The sequence below is a fragment of the Amblyomma americanum genome, chromosome 1 (genome assembly GCF_052857255.1).
Source record: "Amblyomma americanum isolate KBUSLIRL-KWMA chromosome 1, ASM5285725v1, whole genome shotgun sequence".
Lineage (NCBI taxonomy): Eukaryota > Metazoa > Arthropoda > Arachnida > Ixodida > Ixodidae > Amblyomma > Amblyomma americanum.
The window spans coordinates 214690384-214709530 of record NC_135497.1 but is presented as its reverse complement, the minus strand read 5'-3'; the positions used below and the strand labels follow the sequence as shown (position 1 = coordinate 214709530).

Sequence of the window (19147 nt, the reverse complement as noted above, 5' to 3'; positions counted from 1 at the left end):
GGAATATTTCACCGTTTCGAAGGAACTAGGAGAGAGAGAGAGAGAGAGATGAGCTCTATGGCGATATTCGGATGTCGAGAGCATGCAAGGGAACAAAACCGGTCGGTGGGAGGGCTGGTGGCGTAGCGTCTTGAAGCTCGATCAATTCAGCAGAATAACTGCTTAGGAAGTACCATAGCGAAGGCAGCAATTTAATTATCATGTGCTGTGCTAAGTGTTTCAAGTACCCGGAGATGACGCATGCAGAACTAGAACGCGCTGTTAATATTTTAGGCCATAAACTTGACTGACGAAAGGCACAGAAAACACATCACGCACGCACTCTTTTGCAAAAGGCAAAAAAGAAAACAATTCTCCGTTCTAAAAATGTCGCACATAAAAGAACATCAACTAACTCAAGCCAAATACTGCTGTTAACTCGCTTTTCTAGAGCCCAGCCCGGTAATACGAGTCACGCGAACATGTGTCTACCTTTAGTTTTCTGCCTACATTCTTTCAGACCCTTAAACGCCGTATGGCAGGCAATACCTAGAGTCCTCGCAAAATTCAGTACGACGCTAGCATCGACAGGAATTTATAACTGCAGGAACGGCTGGAACTTCTTAAGGAAACGCCCACCTCAAATTGCACGGCAGCAGTTGTCCAGTAACGGTTTCTCACTCCGCCGTCTTGAAGAGGCGCCGAACTACCACTCTTCTTCTTCTTCTTCTTCTTCTTCTTCTTCTTCTCCTCAAGTAATATGGCACATACCCACGTGGGGGGATTGGCCAAGGTATAGGGTAGAATGCCAATGAAGCATTTGCGCGGGGAAGGAAACGTCAGAAGACTGAATCAAGATTAAAAAAATTGGGAAAAATAAAATGAATTCAAGAGGTATGAGTCATCCGGAATAGAATCAATCTAGCCTTTTTTGGACATGCGAAAGAATTTTGTGTATAGCTAACAGGATAATCGATTAGTTGCACTTATGTAATCGTGAAGGTAGCCGCATACACTGCTTAACGGGAATCCCTTGGCACTCGCACCGAACGATAGAAGAACTGTAAGAGACAGAGGCAGTCCTAGTCTCGAAAGAGGAACCTCCAGATATTGCTTTCTCTGAACCGCGAACCGCCGGCAAGAGAGGAGAAAATGATCGATTGATTCAACTTGCCCACATGATACACAAAGGTTTGTCGCAGCGAACCCGCACCTGCATAAGTACAAGTTTAAGTGAGGGATTCTACATCGCAGGAGCGTCATGGACACTTCACAAAGCCTTGACTTACACCACCGGATATTCCATGGGTACTTTAGGTGTTGAAAGTCCACGGTATTCAGCAACGGATCACTCAATTTGTGAGGGGAAAAGGCCCCCAGCAGGTTCGAGCGTCCTCCGAGGTGGGCCCCGGAGGATCCAGAAAAGTCGTCCCAGACCGTGCACGTCCGTAGATGTAACAAAAATGTTTTACTTAATATAGGAGAGCAGTCACTGATGAGTATGGAGCTGTGCGGCCGAGGGTCGAGGAGTGGCTCCGGTGTGAGGTTCCGCGGCCCGTCGCCGGAAAGGCGCCGGGGCCAGGTACCTCCGCAGGGTTGTTCTTCCTGCGGCCGGAAGCCGGGCGCGGAGCACCAGCACCGGTGGCGCTGACGACGCACCAGAAAGGTGACGGCCGCCCAGGTCTGGGCACCCGGGCACGGCCAGGAAGACACCCTTTCACGGCAGGGGGTCCCAGCCACGGGACGGCTGGCACGATCCCACAGCAAGGCCGGCAGGATCTCCGGGCAGGCAGCACCTGCCTGTTCCCGGCACGGCGCCCGCACTCCGAGGCAGCGAGCGACAGGCAGGAGACACGAGACAGCAGGCTCCTGGTTGAGCAGAACTGGGCGAGGACGGCTTCCCCAGGCCTGGTCACCCGGGTTCAGGAAGCCGTTCAGCCGTGACCTCGCCTGCTCCGTTGCTCGAGCTCGTCTTCCGCATCCTCCTAAAGGGTTCTTCCACAAAGCTGCCAGCTCTGCTTCAGGCTGCTGCTGCTGCTTGCACCAGCACTCTTCAGGAAGCCGGGCGGCGAAAGCAATGCTTCTCCTCCTTTGCCTTGGAACATCTTCCTCAAGCTTCGCAAACTTCCCTCACACCAGGGAACACTGAAGTCATAACCAAAACCAGCACAACCATGGTGTCGCTGTTATGAAGAAAAAAAAACTAAAAAATAAAGTCTTCCAGACACAAGCCACTGTGTGCCTGAAGGATGCAGGAGAAAAAAAAAATTCTTTACAAATATGCGGAAACAAATAAGCTGTGTGACTGACTTCAGCTGACTCTAACGACAGACTTAACGAAGAGTTGTTCCAAAATAAATAGGTGAAAACCTGCACAACAAAAAGAACAGAGAGAGGGGGGAAGAAGAGGGAAGGGACAAATATTTATATATATATATATATATATATATATATATATATATATATATATATATATATATATATATATATATATATATATATATATATATATATATATATATATATATATATGTATATACAGACAAGTTAAAGGAAATGAGGGGCCCGTTTGACAAATTTATGAAGGGAGCCAACAGTCACCGAAACCAAGGTGCATAGGGGAACGTTATTTTTTTTTTAATATGTTACTCTTATCAGTAGGATAATAATACTTACGTTAATAAATCGCTTAAAGAAAATTACTTATAAAGCAGCAGAAAAAACAACCATGCCGCCGGTGGGATCCGAACCCACGACCTCCGAATATCGCGTCCGGTGCTCTTACCAACTGAGCTACGGCGACGGCTGTCCAATCTGCTGCTCTCGTGGGTATTTATGTTTACTGGGTGTACGCGAGCCTTGAGAGTGTTCACCAGCGCCACCCTCGACCATAGCGGCGGCCGTAGCACGTCCTGTAATACCGCGAGCGTGACGTAGAAAGTCATCTAACGGCGAGGGCGGAAACTGTGCGAGAGCCCTCTTATGCTACCTATGGCATCAAGACTGCCAGAACCGAGACCCTCGTTAAGCTATTAGCAGACAAGTTAAAGGAAATGAGGGGCCCGTTTGACAAATTTATGAAGGGAGCCAACAGTCACCGAAACCAAGGTGCATAGGGGAACGTTATTTTTTTTTATTTTTTTTTTAATTGGTTACTCTTATCAGTAGGATAATAATACTTACGTTAATAAATCGCTTAAAGAAAATTACTTATAAAGCAGCAGAAAAAACAACCATGCCGCCGGTGGGATCCGAACCCACGACCTCCGAATATCGCGTCCGGTGCTCTTACCAACTGAGCTACGGCGACGGCTGTCCAATCTGCTGCTCTCGTGGGTATTTATGTTTACTGGGTGTACGCGAGCCTTGAGAGTGTTCACCAGCGCCACCCTCGACCATAGCGGCGGACGTAGCACGACCTGTAATACCGCGAGCGTGACGTAGAACGTCATCTAACGGCGAGGGCGGAAACTGTGCGAGAGCCCTCTTATGCTACCTATGGCATCAAGACTGCCAGAACCGAGACCCTCGTTAAGCTATTAGCAGACAAGTTAAAGGAAATGAGGGGCCCGTTTGACAAATTTATGAAGGGAGCCAACAGTCACCGAAACCAAGGTGCATAGGGGAACGTTATTTTTTTTTTATTTTTTTTTTAATATGTTACTCTCAGTAGGATAATAATACTTACGTTAATAAATCGCTTAAAGAAAATTACTTATAAAGCAGCAGAAAAAACAACCATGCCGCCGGTGGGATATATATATATATATATATATATATATATATATATATATATATATATATATATATATATATATATATATATATATATATATATATATATATATATATATATATATATATATATATATATGCGCGAGACAAATAGACTCTGCAATGCCCAACAAACGGGGGCACATGAACCACAGCGCACTGAACTTGCTGTAAACCTACCACTTTGAGAGAGGAAAAAAAAACAAAAGGAACCCAGAGAAAGACACGTCTTGGAATGCTGCCCCACAAGGGCAATATTGTAAAAATGCAGTCAGTACCAGCATTGTTGGATAGGTGGCAACCTGGTACTCTTAAGAATAAAAAGAAAGGGGACAGAGTTACAAAGAAGCAAGCTTGAAGGCTTGTTGCATCACTCCCCACAGGTAGGTGCCGACAATTCCAGCGCCGAACATTGGTCAAGCTCAGTGGTGACGAGTGCCATCGCCGACAACTTCCCGATCTTCGCCAGTCCAGATTGTGGGTTGAGACGTCGATACGACGCGGAGGCGACGTCGAGGCGGCGACACCACTCACACAACCAGCACGCACCACACCATTCACGCACCCACACGCACACCACCCACACAGGCCAAAAGGCATCCTTGCCGTACGAGTGCGGCGGTAAAAAGAAGCGCGTCTCTTCCTCCTTCCACACAGTACTTGTTGCAGCGACCACACACACAGGGCTGGACCACCCCTTTTGCACTAGGCTCCTACGACACTTGCTCTAGAGGCTCCAGCTGCTCATCAGTTCGGAGCTGCACGAATGCGATGACATTACCACGAACACAGCACTCTGAAACTTTTGCATCGAACTCTCTTAGTCAGACCGGGCTATCCTTTCTTGAACGTGTGTCAAGAGAGATTGCATTGCCAACATATACGAGAGGGAATTATTTGCGTCCACTGCTTGAAACAAGTGGGTGGATGTGAGGATCACAAAGTTGCCAGCGTTTTTAAAAGGTAAAGGAATGGCCCACCCTAACGGCAGCTCAAACTATAAACCTGTCCTCCACAGTGGGTGTGCGAGTGTGTATGCTATCGAATGGTGTTTCTTTAAAAAGGGGAACCCCGCAGCAGCACAGCAAGTGCCTAGCCAGGGCGTCACGCGAGGAGCTGCACCAGTCAGGTGGCGGTGCGACCGATGACCACCACTAAATTTACTCGACCAAAAGTGCGGACTACACCCACAAACCAGAGAGAAATGAAGCTTCGACATGGCAAAAAGGACAAAAAAAGGTCAATGCTCGGAGGGTGTGACAGCTCAGTGGGAAAGACGCCGAAAGATGCAAAGAGGCACAAGGGGGAACGGTGCCCCTCACGAAAGACTGAAGTGTTAAAGAATAGGCAGGAACAGGAACTTATGAGTGGAAGGAGGCCAAGCAGAAGAGTGGGAAAAAAAATAAAAGGAAAGATGGACGAGAGGCTACATAAATACATCAGCAACTCAGTCCTGCATCTCTTCGGGAATCTCGTGTGGGTTGAGGATTCCGGGAACGAGCATGCGGATCTTGCGCTTCTCTTCTTCCGCCTGCCTCAATGCCGCTTCCCGTTCCTCGAGGAACAGGTCGCTATCGTCCTCGCCTGTGTATTCTCTTATTTGGACGAGGAAATCCCGCAGGTGCTCTTTGAAAGCCTGAATGTCCTGGTTAAGGTTGAAGAAACCTTGAACTGTGATCTTCACTTGGGCATCGGAGAGGTGGCCAAATGCAGTCTTGAGGAGATTGGCCACAAAATCCTGCACATAGACCACGTTGGTAGTGCCGTTGGCCTGCATCGTTGGGTTAAGCGGTACAGTGACCTGGTTGGCCTCGACTATGCTGAACATGTAGGCCAGGATGGTTGCCTGCATGGAGAGACCAGCTGTGTGAGAAGTGTCCGTCACCACCGAGAAGAGATGCTGCATGATGTCCGTGTAGTAAGTCTGGTAGAAGCTCTGTGACGCCACCTCTTCCTGGCCAATGTTCTGCAACAGCTGGTACAGAATCTGCAGGCCAACGTCGGCCACGTTCCTCATGGTGTGCTTGAAAGCCCAGATGATGGAGTCTAACACGAGCTTGAACTGTGCTGCAGGGATGTTTAACAATGCAGGAAAACAATGAGTGACGACAGCTTGGAGGAGGAGAAAGAAGTTTGTCCGATGCTCTGGAAACTCTTCGAAGTCCTTGTTGATCATGCTCAATGTGCATTCAAACACGGCATCAAAGATTTTCGGAATCTCGCATGTGATGAAACCCTCTAACCGGTGGACGATCATGGACATGGCTGAGAGCACCTCCGGCTCGCGAGCCGCTGGCACGGCGCACCGCTGGTAGTCGAGCAGCACGGCATCGAGCAGCGGGGGGATGAAGTTCTCCAGTACCATCTTGGGGTCGTTGGTGCGGGACACCCACCCAGCAATGAGCTTGAGGGCTTCCTTCTTGACGGTGCGCATGGCCCGGATCAGGGGCTGCTTTGTGACTCCTTCTCCGTTGAGCGCGATGGCAGCGCTGATGTTCTCACTCATCACCTTGTACACGTTGAGCATGTCCAGGTAGATGCGACCCAGCTGCGTCACGTATGGGTGGCCGAGGGCCTTGCAGGCACGCACATTGGTCTTGAGGATGTTGCCCAGCTGCCGCACTGCGTCGGGCTCCTTGAGGACGTCCACATTCTTGCTTGCCTGCTTGATGATGTCATCCCAGACCTGGTTGGGGAGGAGCATGTAGCGGTCTACAAGCCGCTCCTGCTGCGCCTGGTCAGCCTGCGCAGAGATCATATAGCCGACCGCCTCGCAGAAGGTGTGAACCTGCTGTGGCTGCAGGTCGTAGATGATGGTGCTCATGTTGGCCAGTATCTCCTCAATGAAGGGCACTGCCTCGCCCACCTGCACCTGGACAAAGTGGCGGCGGCACTTCTGCGCTATCTTGATGAATGTGTCGCATGCCATGTCCTGGACGCCCTCGTGTGTCTCGTGCATGAACTCGAAGAGCTTGTTGACTACCGTCTTGAGGAACTTCCAGTGGGCGCGAAGGAAGCGCGGGTACTGGCCCACCACGTACATGATGTTGGAGGCGATGATGGCCTTGTTGTCCTTGCCACACTTCTGCTCGCACAGGCCCAGCAGGTCCTTGATGACCGTCACCAGGAACCGCTTCTCGTCCTCCTCGTGCATCGCCCCACTGATGGACCCAATCGCCCAACACAGAGTGTTGAGGTTCTTCCAAGACCACTCCGTGCCGTTGACTTGGAAATGCAGCTTTTCCGTCATGATCCGCTCCGTGTCGAGGTAGTCCAAGTGTGTGAGGTACACCAAGGTCTCTCGCATGTTCTTGTACAGTTGGATGGCATCAGTGTCCTTCATGAACTCCCGCACCACTTCACCCTGCTCGTTCTCAACAACAATCACCTCCTCAGGCTTTGCCATCCGACCAATTATGATGTACCGCAACTTGGTGAGGACGGGTCCGTACAGGAGCCGACGTGCTGACTGGGGCGACCCGGGGCTGCGCCTGGCAGGCTCGCCACCTCCCACGTACAGAGGGGCACCCGTGCCCAGGCCGTAGGGGATCTCCCGATAGAGGTCCGAGGCCAACGCGTTCCAGTACTCGAGACAAATCTTGAAGATCTCCACCTCCTCCACCTCAGAGATGAGCAGCAGGTAGTGCAGGGCCGCATGCAACACCTCCAAAAGGTCAGCCCGCTTCTCGATCAGCGCGCCGTGCTCCTTGAGGTAGGTGCACAGGAACAGGCTCAGGTTCTGGATGAACTTCTGCTCGTCATCCTGGCCGTTGGCGTAGGCGTCCTTGATGATGGTTGCAGGCGGCAACATCTGGTCCAGTTGTGCCATGGTCTGAGTGAAGAGCAGGACAAACATCTCATCGTAATGCGACGCATTGACGCCGCTGATCTCCGTCAAGCACTTCAGCGCCACATTCCGGAACAGCGGAACATTCAGGAACTTGTAGATGAGTGTGCTGATGAGCTTTGTCTCAAAGATGTAGCCCAGCGGGATCCAGTTGAGAAACCGGAGGAGCGTCTCAAGTGTTGCATGCACGAGGAGAGCATTCTGGGAGTTTTCCATGACAAACTGACAGAGCTGGAAGATGTGCGAGAACTCGTTGCACATGGTGTCCTTCAGGTGCTTCGCTTTGGCCTGCGTCATCTGGCCGCTCGAGAAGTCAAACACCTCCTCACTGAGCAGCTTGAGGATGATCATGTTGTTCTGGCAGAGGGTCTCGTTGGTCTTGCTGGCCCCGACAATGTCGCTGATGAAAGATGGCCAGTTCTTGGGCCACTCTCTCTTCAGGATCTGAACGAGGATCATATTAAGCTTGTTGAGGTAGACGCGCTCGCGCTCGATGCCCTCCGGGTCCGAGGACGTCTTGATGATGAGGCCCACAATGTACTTCTTGATACCCTCGCACTGGTTGCGTGGCAGCACCCGCCACCGGGTCTTGATGACATTCTCGAGGATCTGCAGCGCATAGTACTTAGTCTGCTGGTTTTTGGAGAACTCAAGGATGGTGTCCACCCGCGTCCACGCCTCCGGGTGCTCCTTCAGAGTGGTCAGCACCTCCTGGGCCAACCGTTGCTGGGGACCTTCACCAGTGTACATGCAGCAGACGACGCTGTCCAGCAGGTTGATGTCCAACTTCTGGGAGAAGTCGAGCAGGCGTGCCGCCTGCTCCGACAGCGCATTCATGCTGCCGTTCACTGGCGTCCCAAACGGTGTGAGGGGCTGCTTCATCCCATCAACTTGCACCGACATCAAAGAGAGATCAGTCTATTCTCCTCGTTTCTCTTTCAGCGTCGCGTGAAGCCCCCTGTAAAAAATTCTCACGCACACTAATACGTCCAGGGCACAGGTCCAGCCTCACACAAGAAGACACAACACTTTTTTTCGCACAATGATGCTCTGCTTCGCAAGCACACACTCGGTGTATTCCTCACACTGTCGACCAACCAACCACGCAGTCGCCACTCTTCTTTTTCTTTGCCTGCTGGTAAACGTACGACATCGCACACTAACTGGTCCAGTCTAGATGACAGTTACAAAAAGCAACTAAACCAACCAGAAAAAAAACGTTGCGCCTTAACTTTAGTGCACAGAGGGAAAAAAAGCGGAAAGCACGATAACAGGATAGAATTTGAATACTCAACGCAGAAAGAAAGCGGATTTGCGATCACGTTGAACATTTAATGCGAGAGAGGGAGTATGTAGACGCAGTGTCCTTGTTTAGATTTGAGCCGCACGACGGGTCGTTCATTGCGGCAATAATTGACACCAATAAAATAATTAAAAAATATTGGCCGTGAATGCCTAAGGCCACAGCAGCGTGGGCACTAACTTCCATGCCCTGCCGTTTCCTCCTTCGGTCTCCACGCGCTTTTGAATTTAAAAGAAAAATATTGTTTCTGCACTGCATCGAGTTAAAAGCGCCTTGTATCTAAGCACTTTACGTGGCCGGGAAGAAAAGTTCAAGACAAACGCGTAAAACGAACAGACTGCTGGTAATTAGAGACGGACATTTGTACGAAAGCAACGCCCAGAACGCAGCGGTGGTAAAGAGAAAAAAGACGAGGACAAGCAGCCGGGCGGAGACGGGGCCGGCGGCGCGGGCCGCAGCGACGCCTCAACGACGATAGCAAACCGCCGCCGAAATTGATCGTGCAGCATGGCCGCTTCCTTCATCGCTCCGAGTCGGCCTCAGCACTGACGATACCACCCCCTGGTCAAAAGGATCGCCGCGGCTCGGTCGGCAGGAAGAGCGCCAACATGGCGGACGGCCAGCGAAGGGTGAGTGATCCCGTTCGGCGCTTCCTTGTTCAGCTCTGGCGTCCACAGATGGAGTGCCGAAGAGGTGCAGCGCTGACTAGGGCACAGGGTTTCGCGTTTGTTAACCGAGGTGAAGCCGCCGTCGCTCCGGTGCCCCACCGCCAGACACGGCAGGTCGGTTTCCTCTCGGCTTTCCCAGCAGGGAGCACCAACTTAATAATAATTGGTTTTTGAGGAAAGGAAAAGGGCGCAAAAACTGTCTCACACATCTCGGTGGACGCCCGAACAGCGCCGCAGTTAAGGGAAGGGATAAAGAAGGGAGTGAAAGAAGTAAGGAAGAAAGAGGTGCCGTAGTGCAGGGCTCTGGAATAATTTCGACCACCTGGGGATCTTTAACGTGCACTGCCATCGCACAGCACACGGGCGCCTTTGCGTTTCGCCTCCATCGAAACAGCCACCGCGGTCGGGTTCGAACCAGGCTACTCCGGATCAGTAGCCGAGCGCCCTAACCACTGGGCCCCCGCGGCGGGTCTTTTGGCAGTCTATCCTCGCAGAATTTGCTGGCACTGGTGACGGCCAACAGGAGGCCGAACGGGAGAGCAACGGCTCGTGGCTCACTGGCGCCTATGACGTCGGTCAATCAAGATGGCCCGGAGCACGGTTGTAAAAGTGCACCTGCTAATTACGCACCTCCCCAACGCTCGAAAGGGATTTCCAAGCCAGTCGCTTGACGAACGCTCGTCTGACCGGGAGTTAGAAACGAACAGGACGCCGGCGAACAAGTTTGGGGTTCTACACCGACCTGCTTCGAGCCTTGCTGTCTAGAAAAAATGAGGGCTTGAAAAAGGAAGCCAAAGAATGTCTAAGCCCAGCCTTCATGGTCGGCATCTTGTTCCTTTCTAACGTGAACAGATTGGTTTGTTCTGCTCCTCATTTTCTGGAACAGGTTGTAGCTTCTACTTCAGTAACAATGTACTGCGAGGCAGAGCATAGACGCCTTAATTTTTCCCGGAGAGCATTGGTCGGGATTCGCAAAGTTTCCCTCGTCCGAGTGTGGTTCGTGGTTTTCCAGCCTCTTTGCGGAGTTATTTGGGCCTGTGCATTCTTTGCCAGTTTTTTTCCCGATTTATTCCTTGCCTCCTTGCTATTTGTCAGCCTCACGTTTAATACCGAAGCCAACGACTGCCACTGCAAACTACTGACCAGCCCTGACATATCAGTGGCCCCATCTACCAATAATTGTGTGTAGCAAAATAACACACGCGCGCGCGCTCTCTTCCCCCTCTTTTTTTCCCCGCCGAAAAAGAAAAGTAAAGGGCAAAAAATTGGAAATGAAAAATTGGTTTTTGAGGAAAGGAAATGGCGTAGGAACTGCCTCACATATCGGTGGGCACCCGAACAAGAGAAGGGATAAAGTAGGGAGTGAAAGAAGGAAGGAATAAAGAGGTGCCGCAGTGGAGGGCTCCGGAATAATTTCGACCACATGGGGATTTTTAACGTGCACTGACAACGTACCCGCCGCGGTGGCTCAGTGGTTAGAGCGCTCGACTACTGATCCGGAGTTCCCGGGTTCGAACCCGGCCGCCGCGGCGGCTGCGTTTTTATGGAGGAAAAACGCTAAGGCGCCCGTGTGCTGTGCGATGTCAGTGCACGTTAAAGATCCCCAGGTGGTCGAAATTATTCCAGAGCCCTCCACTACGGCACCTCTCTCTTCCTTTCTTCTTTCAATCCCTCATTTATCCCTTCCCTTACGGCGCGGTTCAGGTGTCCAACGATATATGAGACAGATACTGCGCCATTTCCTTTCCCCAAAAACCAATTATTATTATTATTATCACTGACAACGCACAGCACACGGGCACCTTTTGCACTACTGCCACATATCCGTCCCGAGTGAAAACATTGCGCGGCGCGCCAGTTTTCAACGCAGAGAGGCACCTACCAGGCCAACTTCTTGCTCTACCCGAGGGGTGCCCCGCCTCAGCACGCGCAGGCCGCGGTACCCATGCACAAATCAGAGTCTGCGCTCTCCCTAAGCATGGGCCGACCGAGTTCCCCTATCCCGCCGCTGCACCAACGCCGTGGCACCATCTGCACGTCCGAGGTGATGCGTGTCGAATCCAACACCACTGTGGCCCCCTGTTCAGACCAGGCCATGCCCCCCATGGCGGAAGCCATGATGACGACGCCGCCACTGCAGCAGCAGCAGCAGCCGCAACAGCAGTCGCAGCAGCAGCAGCCGCCGGCCACCATACGGCGTTCCTATATGGTCACCTCGTTTGCTGAACCTCCTACAACCATGCTGGTGAGGGCCTCTGCAGGCAATCTGTGCATGTCGTCGTCATATGAGGACGCCGCTGATGAGCCGCGATGTGCTCTGAGCGCTAATATCGCACGCGGAAAGACAGAAATGTCGCCGCTGCATAAGGGTATGTTGTATGGTGTTGCCTTCTGCGAAATAGTATGGCGTTTGCGAAGATGCGTGCAGATTCCAACCTTTTGCTTACGCGCTGCTTGAAAGCGCATGCCCCGTGTTATATTGACAGCCTTCGTGTTGGCTTTAAGGAACACTAAAGGCAAACACAAAGTCAAACTAGACTAATAGTAAGTAACATATATTTCACTTTCATGGAAAAGAGAAATTTAGTGGTGCCATGAAATGACCAGTGAAAGAGGAATAGCGACGCCCTCTGCTGAAATCCTGTACCAAATTGCTCTTGCGTGCCTCTTGTAATAAAAGGACGTCCAAATTCAACTGAGGACCCTCTCTCTAATTGCAACTAGGCGCCTAGCTCTAATAGTTAAGAGGTTAATAATTAAAGATTAGTCAACCAGCTAACTACTTAAAACGATTCACCGGTTTTCTGGTGTCCGCCACCACTGGTAATACTATGCCTCAAAAGACATATTTTTGCCTCGAAAAGCCTATTTTTGAAAATTACTAATAAAAACTTCCGTGGTATATGTAACTGTAACTGTAAATGTAAACACCTGGTATGTGTAACTTTCAGCCTGTATCCTGCGCTTGTTTCCCCAGACAGGACATAAAACGGAGTACGTTTGACGGAATTCTCTCATCAGTTTAATTTATTCATGTATATGCTTGTGTACTTATTTAACTGATTGCTGACTAGCTGACTTTATTTATTTTCAGAGCGGATATGGGCCTTGCTCCGGGTACGACCGTCCGTACAGCCCTGCCCCTCCTCCCCGTCCCCCGAGCATACACCGGTCGTCGAGCGCTCGCCGGTCGCCGGTTCGCCGGCCCCGCAGCGCTTACGGCTACGACGACTACTACGATGACCGCCGGAGGAGGAACTGCGACGACGACTTCGGCGACGACGACTACGAGTGCGACGAGCGGAGCTTCAGGCGGGCGCCGCAGAGGTCCCGCTCCGGGAGGGACGTCGATATGGGAGGTGCGCTTCTCGTTCATACGCAGACCCCTTCGCAGATTCGCGTACCAAAAGCGCAGCGCGAGAACGTCAATGAAAAAAGTAAGCACACGTATATATGTCGCTTCAGGAGCGCAAAAAAATGGTTGGCAGGGGAACAACGAACGCGCAGGGAAAGATGGGGTTCGTCAGGCTTTGCTAATGCCGTCGTCGTCGGCTAATAAGAGCCCGCCGCGGGGGCTCGGTGGTTGGTGTGCTCGACTACTGATCCGGAGTTCCCGAGTTCGAACCCGACTTCGACAGCCGCGTTTCGATGGAGGCAAAACGCTAAGGCGCCCGTGTGCTGTGCGATGTCAGTGCACGTTAAAGATCCCCAGGTGGTCGAAATTATCCCGGAGCCCTCCACTACGGCACCTCCTCCTTCACTTCTTCTTTCACTCCCTCCCTTACACCTTCCCTTACGGCGCGGTTCAGGTGTCCACCGAGATATGCCAGACAGTTACTGCGCCATTTCCTTTCCTTAAAACCAATTTTTAGGCGCTCCACGGCCATTCACGGCATGAGATCTCGCCAATCGCTGGTGAGACTGACGCGCATACAGCGTTCGTTTGTCTGCGTTTTCGTCTGAAAGAGAAAACGTGCACTTGAGCCACAGAGCAACGAACTCTAATTAGCGTGCAGTGATCAAACGCGTGGCGCACAAGGTTAACTACAGCGTAGTTAGGAGTACAAGGGCTGCGAGCACCTGCGTCGGTGCTTATCTGACGGTGTTAATGTCATGCTAATAAACACCGGCGTCGGCAGAAATACATGGAGGTGTTGAGGGAAGGAAGCAAACTATGCTGGCGGCTTCCAGTCAATACCCCACGTTCAAGAACGTTCAAGAGCAGAGCGCAAAATATAGCTTCTGAAGCAGTTTGCGGTCTAGGCTCCACACGATCTCCGAGGCGACGTCTAACTGCTCATTTTCTAACCGTTTCGGCTGGCCTAGAGCCATCACTGCAAAGAGGTTCCATTTTCCCGTTGGCGCGCGCAGCCAAGTCGCCGACGCCGCGGTCGGGCAGCCGACTCCGGGTGATGCGTATCGAGCGCGAGATCAGCGACACCGGCTCGGCGCGCCAGAGGACCCCCTCGGCGAGCCGTGGCCTTAGCCGCGGCCGACTGGGCGAAGAGACTGAGGGGGCCGACAGCTGCGTGTGCATCTGCGGCTCGGCGCGCAGTCCGCCGTCGCGTGGCCGCCTCTCGGGCATCTACATAAAGCCGCGGCGGGAAGAGGACGAGGAGCTGTACGTCATCAAGAGGCGCAGGAGCCGCAGGAAGAACAAGAGGAAGAGGTACACGCCGCCGCCGCCGCCCCCGTCGTCCCCCTCGCAGCCCGGCCTGGTGGACTACCTCTGCAGCCTGGTGGGCATGAAGACGAGCGAGGAAGCGCCGCCTACACCGCCCGCGCCACCGCCGTCAGCCGCCACGGACTCCGACACGGAGGACGACGCCGACTACGAGCTCAAGAGGCTGGACCGCGCCGAGCTGGAGAGGCTGTGCCGCCAGATCGACTTCGCCAGGAGCGCCAACGCCTCGGACAAGAAGTGATTCGCCGGCCTCGCTTGACGGTGCGTGGGCAGGGCAGTTTAATCAATACAGACAGGTGACCACAACGCGGGCATTGCCGTTCGGTGCCGAGTGCTTTCAATACTTGGCGAGGTCGCAACGAAAGCGAGCACTAATACTTGCATTTCCACGACCTTCGGTGATATAAGCTAATTTGGGAATAATTAATATCAGCCTGGCTATGGTCGAGTCTGAGGCTTATATATATTTAGGTATGTCATTGATGTTCCGCTGGAAGGCGGTACGAAAAGAAATCATGCCCGGGCCGAAAAAAAGAACGGCGGAGGACATCAGAGTCATGCGGGAACGTGTGTTCGAAGGCATCTGCATGGCGTAGCTACGTCCTCGCTACTTGTTCCGGCTGCTATATTTGTATATAGAAGTCATTCACGTAATTACTTTATTGTTACTATTAAAAATTACCTGTTCAATTAAGAACGAAAATCAACGATAATGGCTTTTCGCGGAAGATTTCATTTTTCAAAACTTTCCAGTTAAAAATCCACACCTTCGCGAACGTGAAGACGGCGGTGGCGAGTCATAGAACGAGTGAGGTGTGAAACTTAAATCTGCTAACTGAATTTTCATTTATATCACTTTGGCGCTTGGTTGCAATTAGAGAACTAACGGGCCATAAATGCATCCAGTATAAATTAACAGATGTAAAAAAAATGTGATTTCCCCTCGGCGCTATACGGCACCAGTAATTTCGCCTCTCCGGACGCTTGAAGCGAGAGCTCGTCGGCTGAGGAGTTCGCTGCAACCAGCTCATTACAATCAAACGCGTAACCGCTACAGTTTAAAAGTTAATTTACAAGTATACAGTTAATGGCCTTGCCCATTTACAGATCTCCCTCGTTTTTTTTAACGTATATAGGCCGCCACTGCCACCATGATCGCGAAAAAGCGATCTCTTTATCTCAGAAAGCCTATTTTTCAAAATCTTAAAATCGTAACCATGTGCATTATTACTGAGAACTTTACCACTCTTTAAAGCAACTATTATGTGTGTGCGATGGTCGCAACAAGTAGGAAATAAAGATACCTCAGCGTGCGTTTGTGGCTTGTCCCTGCTTCGGCGGAGCTCGCGAAACTTCATACGTTTACGTGCGACATTCCATCTTGCTGACTGCGATGATTCACCGGCGCCCGTGTGTCGGCCAGCCAAGCACTGTTGTGTTAATTCATGAATCGGTCCAGTCTGTTTTCCTAACACATATCTGGTTGCAATGAAACCTCGCATAAATGCGGGAGTCCTCTAGTTAACCTGCTAACACTTTTTTGTGCTTTACAGGATTCGCCTGGAAGTCATAAAATGCCAAGCCCAAGCTTCCCGGATCATCTTGGACGTGCTTTTCAGCTTTCGTCGTTGGCGGAGGCGTGCTGCAAACGTCGGCCGATGCGGTCAAGTCTGCCTAAATTAAGGAAAAATAGGACTCCTATGTTCACGAAGGAAATTAAACCGCTGCACTCCAATCAGAGATATCCGGCAAAAATAAAATCGCGCATGTCTTCACCTTTGCCTATCACGATAAGGTCGAGCATCATATACGAGTTTCAGATGGAACTGTGCATCGCTGCCGAGAGTGGCTTAAACCGCAAATGCTCATAGTTCTACAAAGTCAGTGAACACAGTGTTATCATAGGCTCACTACAACAATTTTCTACCCGTTAAACTAATCCTTTAACATCTTGTTTCTGGGACAAAGTTGTCGAGTGGGTACTCGGTCATCGACGGCTAAGAAGTTCTTGCTTGCCCAATTCCAAGCACTGTTTAACTACAAGTTCATTGGGACATGCGCTTAATAATGGTGTCTGTCTGCCTCCCCTTACCTGTGTATTTTCTGAGTTCTACGCAGCGCAACACGGATAATTTCCTGGTTCATTCATTCATTCCACTACCGCTGCTCACTGCCGCATGTGCCGCCACGGCAATGCATGCATCCGGCTCGATAGCAAGCTGCAGGTGCTGCCTGGTGGCGAAGAAGCAAAAAAATTTGGAGGAGACACTTAAGCTCCGCCTTAAAGGTATGACGTGATAGCCTTAATAAACTACTACCCGGCCTAGCCGGTCTACCGCCGGCCGGCGCGAGCCTCCCCCACTTTCTCCACACCGGGAGGGAGGGGGAGGGTCGGCAGCAGCACGCGGGGAGTGTGTGAGGGGTGGTGCCGGTTCCGCGCGTTGAAGGACCAGCTACGCAAGTCTTCTGCCGCTGGCGCTCCGTCAAAGGTGGGGGCTTCCCACATACTTCGGGTTTTTCAGCTTTGCTAGTGGGTGGCGCTTTCGCGCTAAAAACTCGTTCACAGACTGCGATTTCACAGCCTGCTCTGCGCGCAAAACGGGAGAGCGCGAGGAGCAAGTAGCTCTACATTGCGATGCCTTTGAAGCTCGTGCAGCAAGTTCATCATGTGATACAGCGCACAACAAGACAGCGCACTAAGAAGAGAACAAGAAGAACACGACAGCTCATTTTCTTCTTAGTGTCCCTTCTTGTTCTGTGCTGCATTACATGATGAACAACTGCCGAATAGCGCCAAGTTCCACGCTATCGTGTAGCGAGAATAGCCTCAAGTTTACTTCTTTTTTTATTTTTCGGGGATAAGCTAGAGAAAGGTACCGTTGAGGAGAAGGAATCATTGTACCCTTGCGACAACTGCCCTTTACGTGCCATCTCGAAAGCAGGCGGCCACGATCCGGGGTTCAGGTTCCCGCAGGTTATGGGGCATCCCCCCTACTTTTCGGGGAAAAAAAATACAATGGAGGGGTCTGGCGCATCTCTCCTTGCGCTAACCCCTTCCGTGGACAGAGCAGGATGTGCAAACAATTCTGAACAACAATTTTATTTTTCCAAAAAATCTGCGGTTAAGCTGACTCATAAAATTTTGCAAGTTGTCAACTGCGACCAATGACGGCTCTCGCCATATGTTTCAAATAAGTCGTAGCCTAGTTTAGTCGATTTTAGTGCGCTAGAACTAAGACCCCGACTCACCTATTTCGCCAATGTCTGTCTGGCTCCAGTGAACAGCTGCCTATTTGACCTTGAAGCAACCTAGGTGGGCCATCTACGTCACGCGACCTTGTGGCGTCATCACAACCCGCCCATCGGATTGTGGACAAACTGCCCAGCATGGCATATATAGCGGCAATTAAAATAACGATTGGCCCCGAGAGGTTGTTCGTGGTCTCACAAGACCCACCGGTGGCAGCAGCTTTCCTCACTTAACCGCTGCACCCCTGTGCCAGGAGTGGTACCAAGACTGCCAGCGATATACGAACGTAATCTAGACAGTGACCAATGCCGCACATATGGGCATTAACCAATTAGACACCTTTAGTATACCATGTACTGTGATACCGTTGCCTGAGTATCGGGAGCCCGCCCGCCGCCAGTGCGCACGCGATGATTGGTCCCGATGCGGCAGGTGTGCGCGCAGCTGCCGGGCACACCATCTGGCATCCTCAAGCCGATCTGCGCATGCGCACTGACGCCGCGCGGGCTCCTTTAAAGGGAAACTCCGGCGCTTTTTGTATCAGCACAGATTTTACTCAAACCTTCCCCGGCACGTTCGCAACAGTTACTTGTGCCAAATTTCGCAGCCAGGCGACGTCTTGATGAACTGCGAGTGAATTTTAACACCTTCAGTTTCGTGGCTTCAATCGGGACGATTTCTATGGGCAAAGGAAAATAAAGACACGAGACAGGCGTCTTTATTTTCCTGTGTGCTGTGTTTTTGTGCGCTTCATCTACTCAAGCTATGAACCAACTTGCCCAAGAACGTGTTCTATGGGCAACCTTGCGTGTGTAACATCACAGGTTGGCACGCTCGTTGATATTCGCTCTGCGTTTGCTGAATAAAACTTTGTGCCTGATTTTGGTTAGTTCAGACAAAAAAGCTGCCACTTACTGTCGCCGGTTTAGCCAATTAACGTGCACACGATGAGTTTTTGGAAAGTATCCGGACGTCATAAGGTGGCATGTCACGACGCCATAGTTTGGGCGAAACTCAATTTAGGTTTCGGTCACCCAGTTTTTGTTATTTTACAATAGTTCTACTCGATATTCTGAAAAAGCATTTTGCACCATAGAGAGGGGACTCTAAACAATGCGATGCAATTTCAGCTCTTAATGTTCAAAAACCCCCGAAGGTGTCCTTTAAGCGTCCCCTCCAGTTTTTGTACGCTAGCTCTAAGGACTTCATTCACCCATTACTCTGCCTCACTAAACTTTGGCGGCCTGGTGTAAGCCGCGGCTGGCGCCAGTATTTCACGGTCTGAATACTCAATTGAGACTAGCTCGCGCCCTCCGGCGACCTAGGCAGTAACGATAACTGAAGGTAGTATATCCAATGTGGTGTTCAGTCAGGTACTGCTCTAGCGTGCAGACAATTTGGCCCCTGATTCGCTGACTGCTATGGTTGAGATCAGTGAGCTACTATTCGCACTTATGAACACGCGAAATGTTGGTGCATATGTGTAGCGCCATCTTTTCTGACTAACCCGAGCTATTTAATTTAGTTGTTGTGGCAGCCGCTAGATGGCATTACATGTAAAAATACGTTGTGACTAGTCGTTTGCGCATTCTACTGTGAGTGAATGTGGAGAGATGGACGTCCGCCTCGAACAGCGTGTAAA

At 51.1% G+C, this 19147-nt stretch overlaps 1 protein-coding gene, 1 non-coding gene and 1 pseudogene across 2 annotated transcripts; 2 read left to right on the top strand and 1 right to left on the bottom strand.

Annotated features, from left to right (window-relative positions):
* Positions 1–3833: 3833 nt before the first annotated feature.
* On the bottom strand, positions 3834–8702 carry LOC144114604 (exportin-1 pseudogene; annotated as a pseudogene).
* A 583-nt stretch (positions 8703–9285) lies between these two features.
* Positions 9286–16048, top strand: LOC144114605 (uncharacterized). Its single transcript, XM_077648457.1, has 5 exons — positions 9286–9532; positions 11430–11816; positions 12666–12930; positions 13943–14516; positions 15809–16048. The coding sequence occupies exons 1-4, from the start codon at positions 9512–9514 to the stop codon at positions 14494–14496; spliced, it is 1227 nt and encodes a 408-aa protein (XP_077504583.1). The 5' UTR covers positions 9286–9511; the 3' UTR covers positions 14497–14516; positions 15809–16048.
* Positions 11029–11103, top strand: TRNAS-ACU (transfer RNA serine (anticodon ACU)). Its single transcript has one exon. It is a non-coding gene; the product is annotated as a tRNA-Ser (tRNA).
* Positions 16049–19147: the final 3099 nt, after the last annotated feature.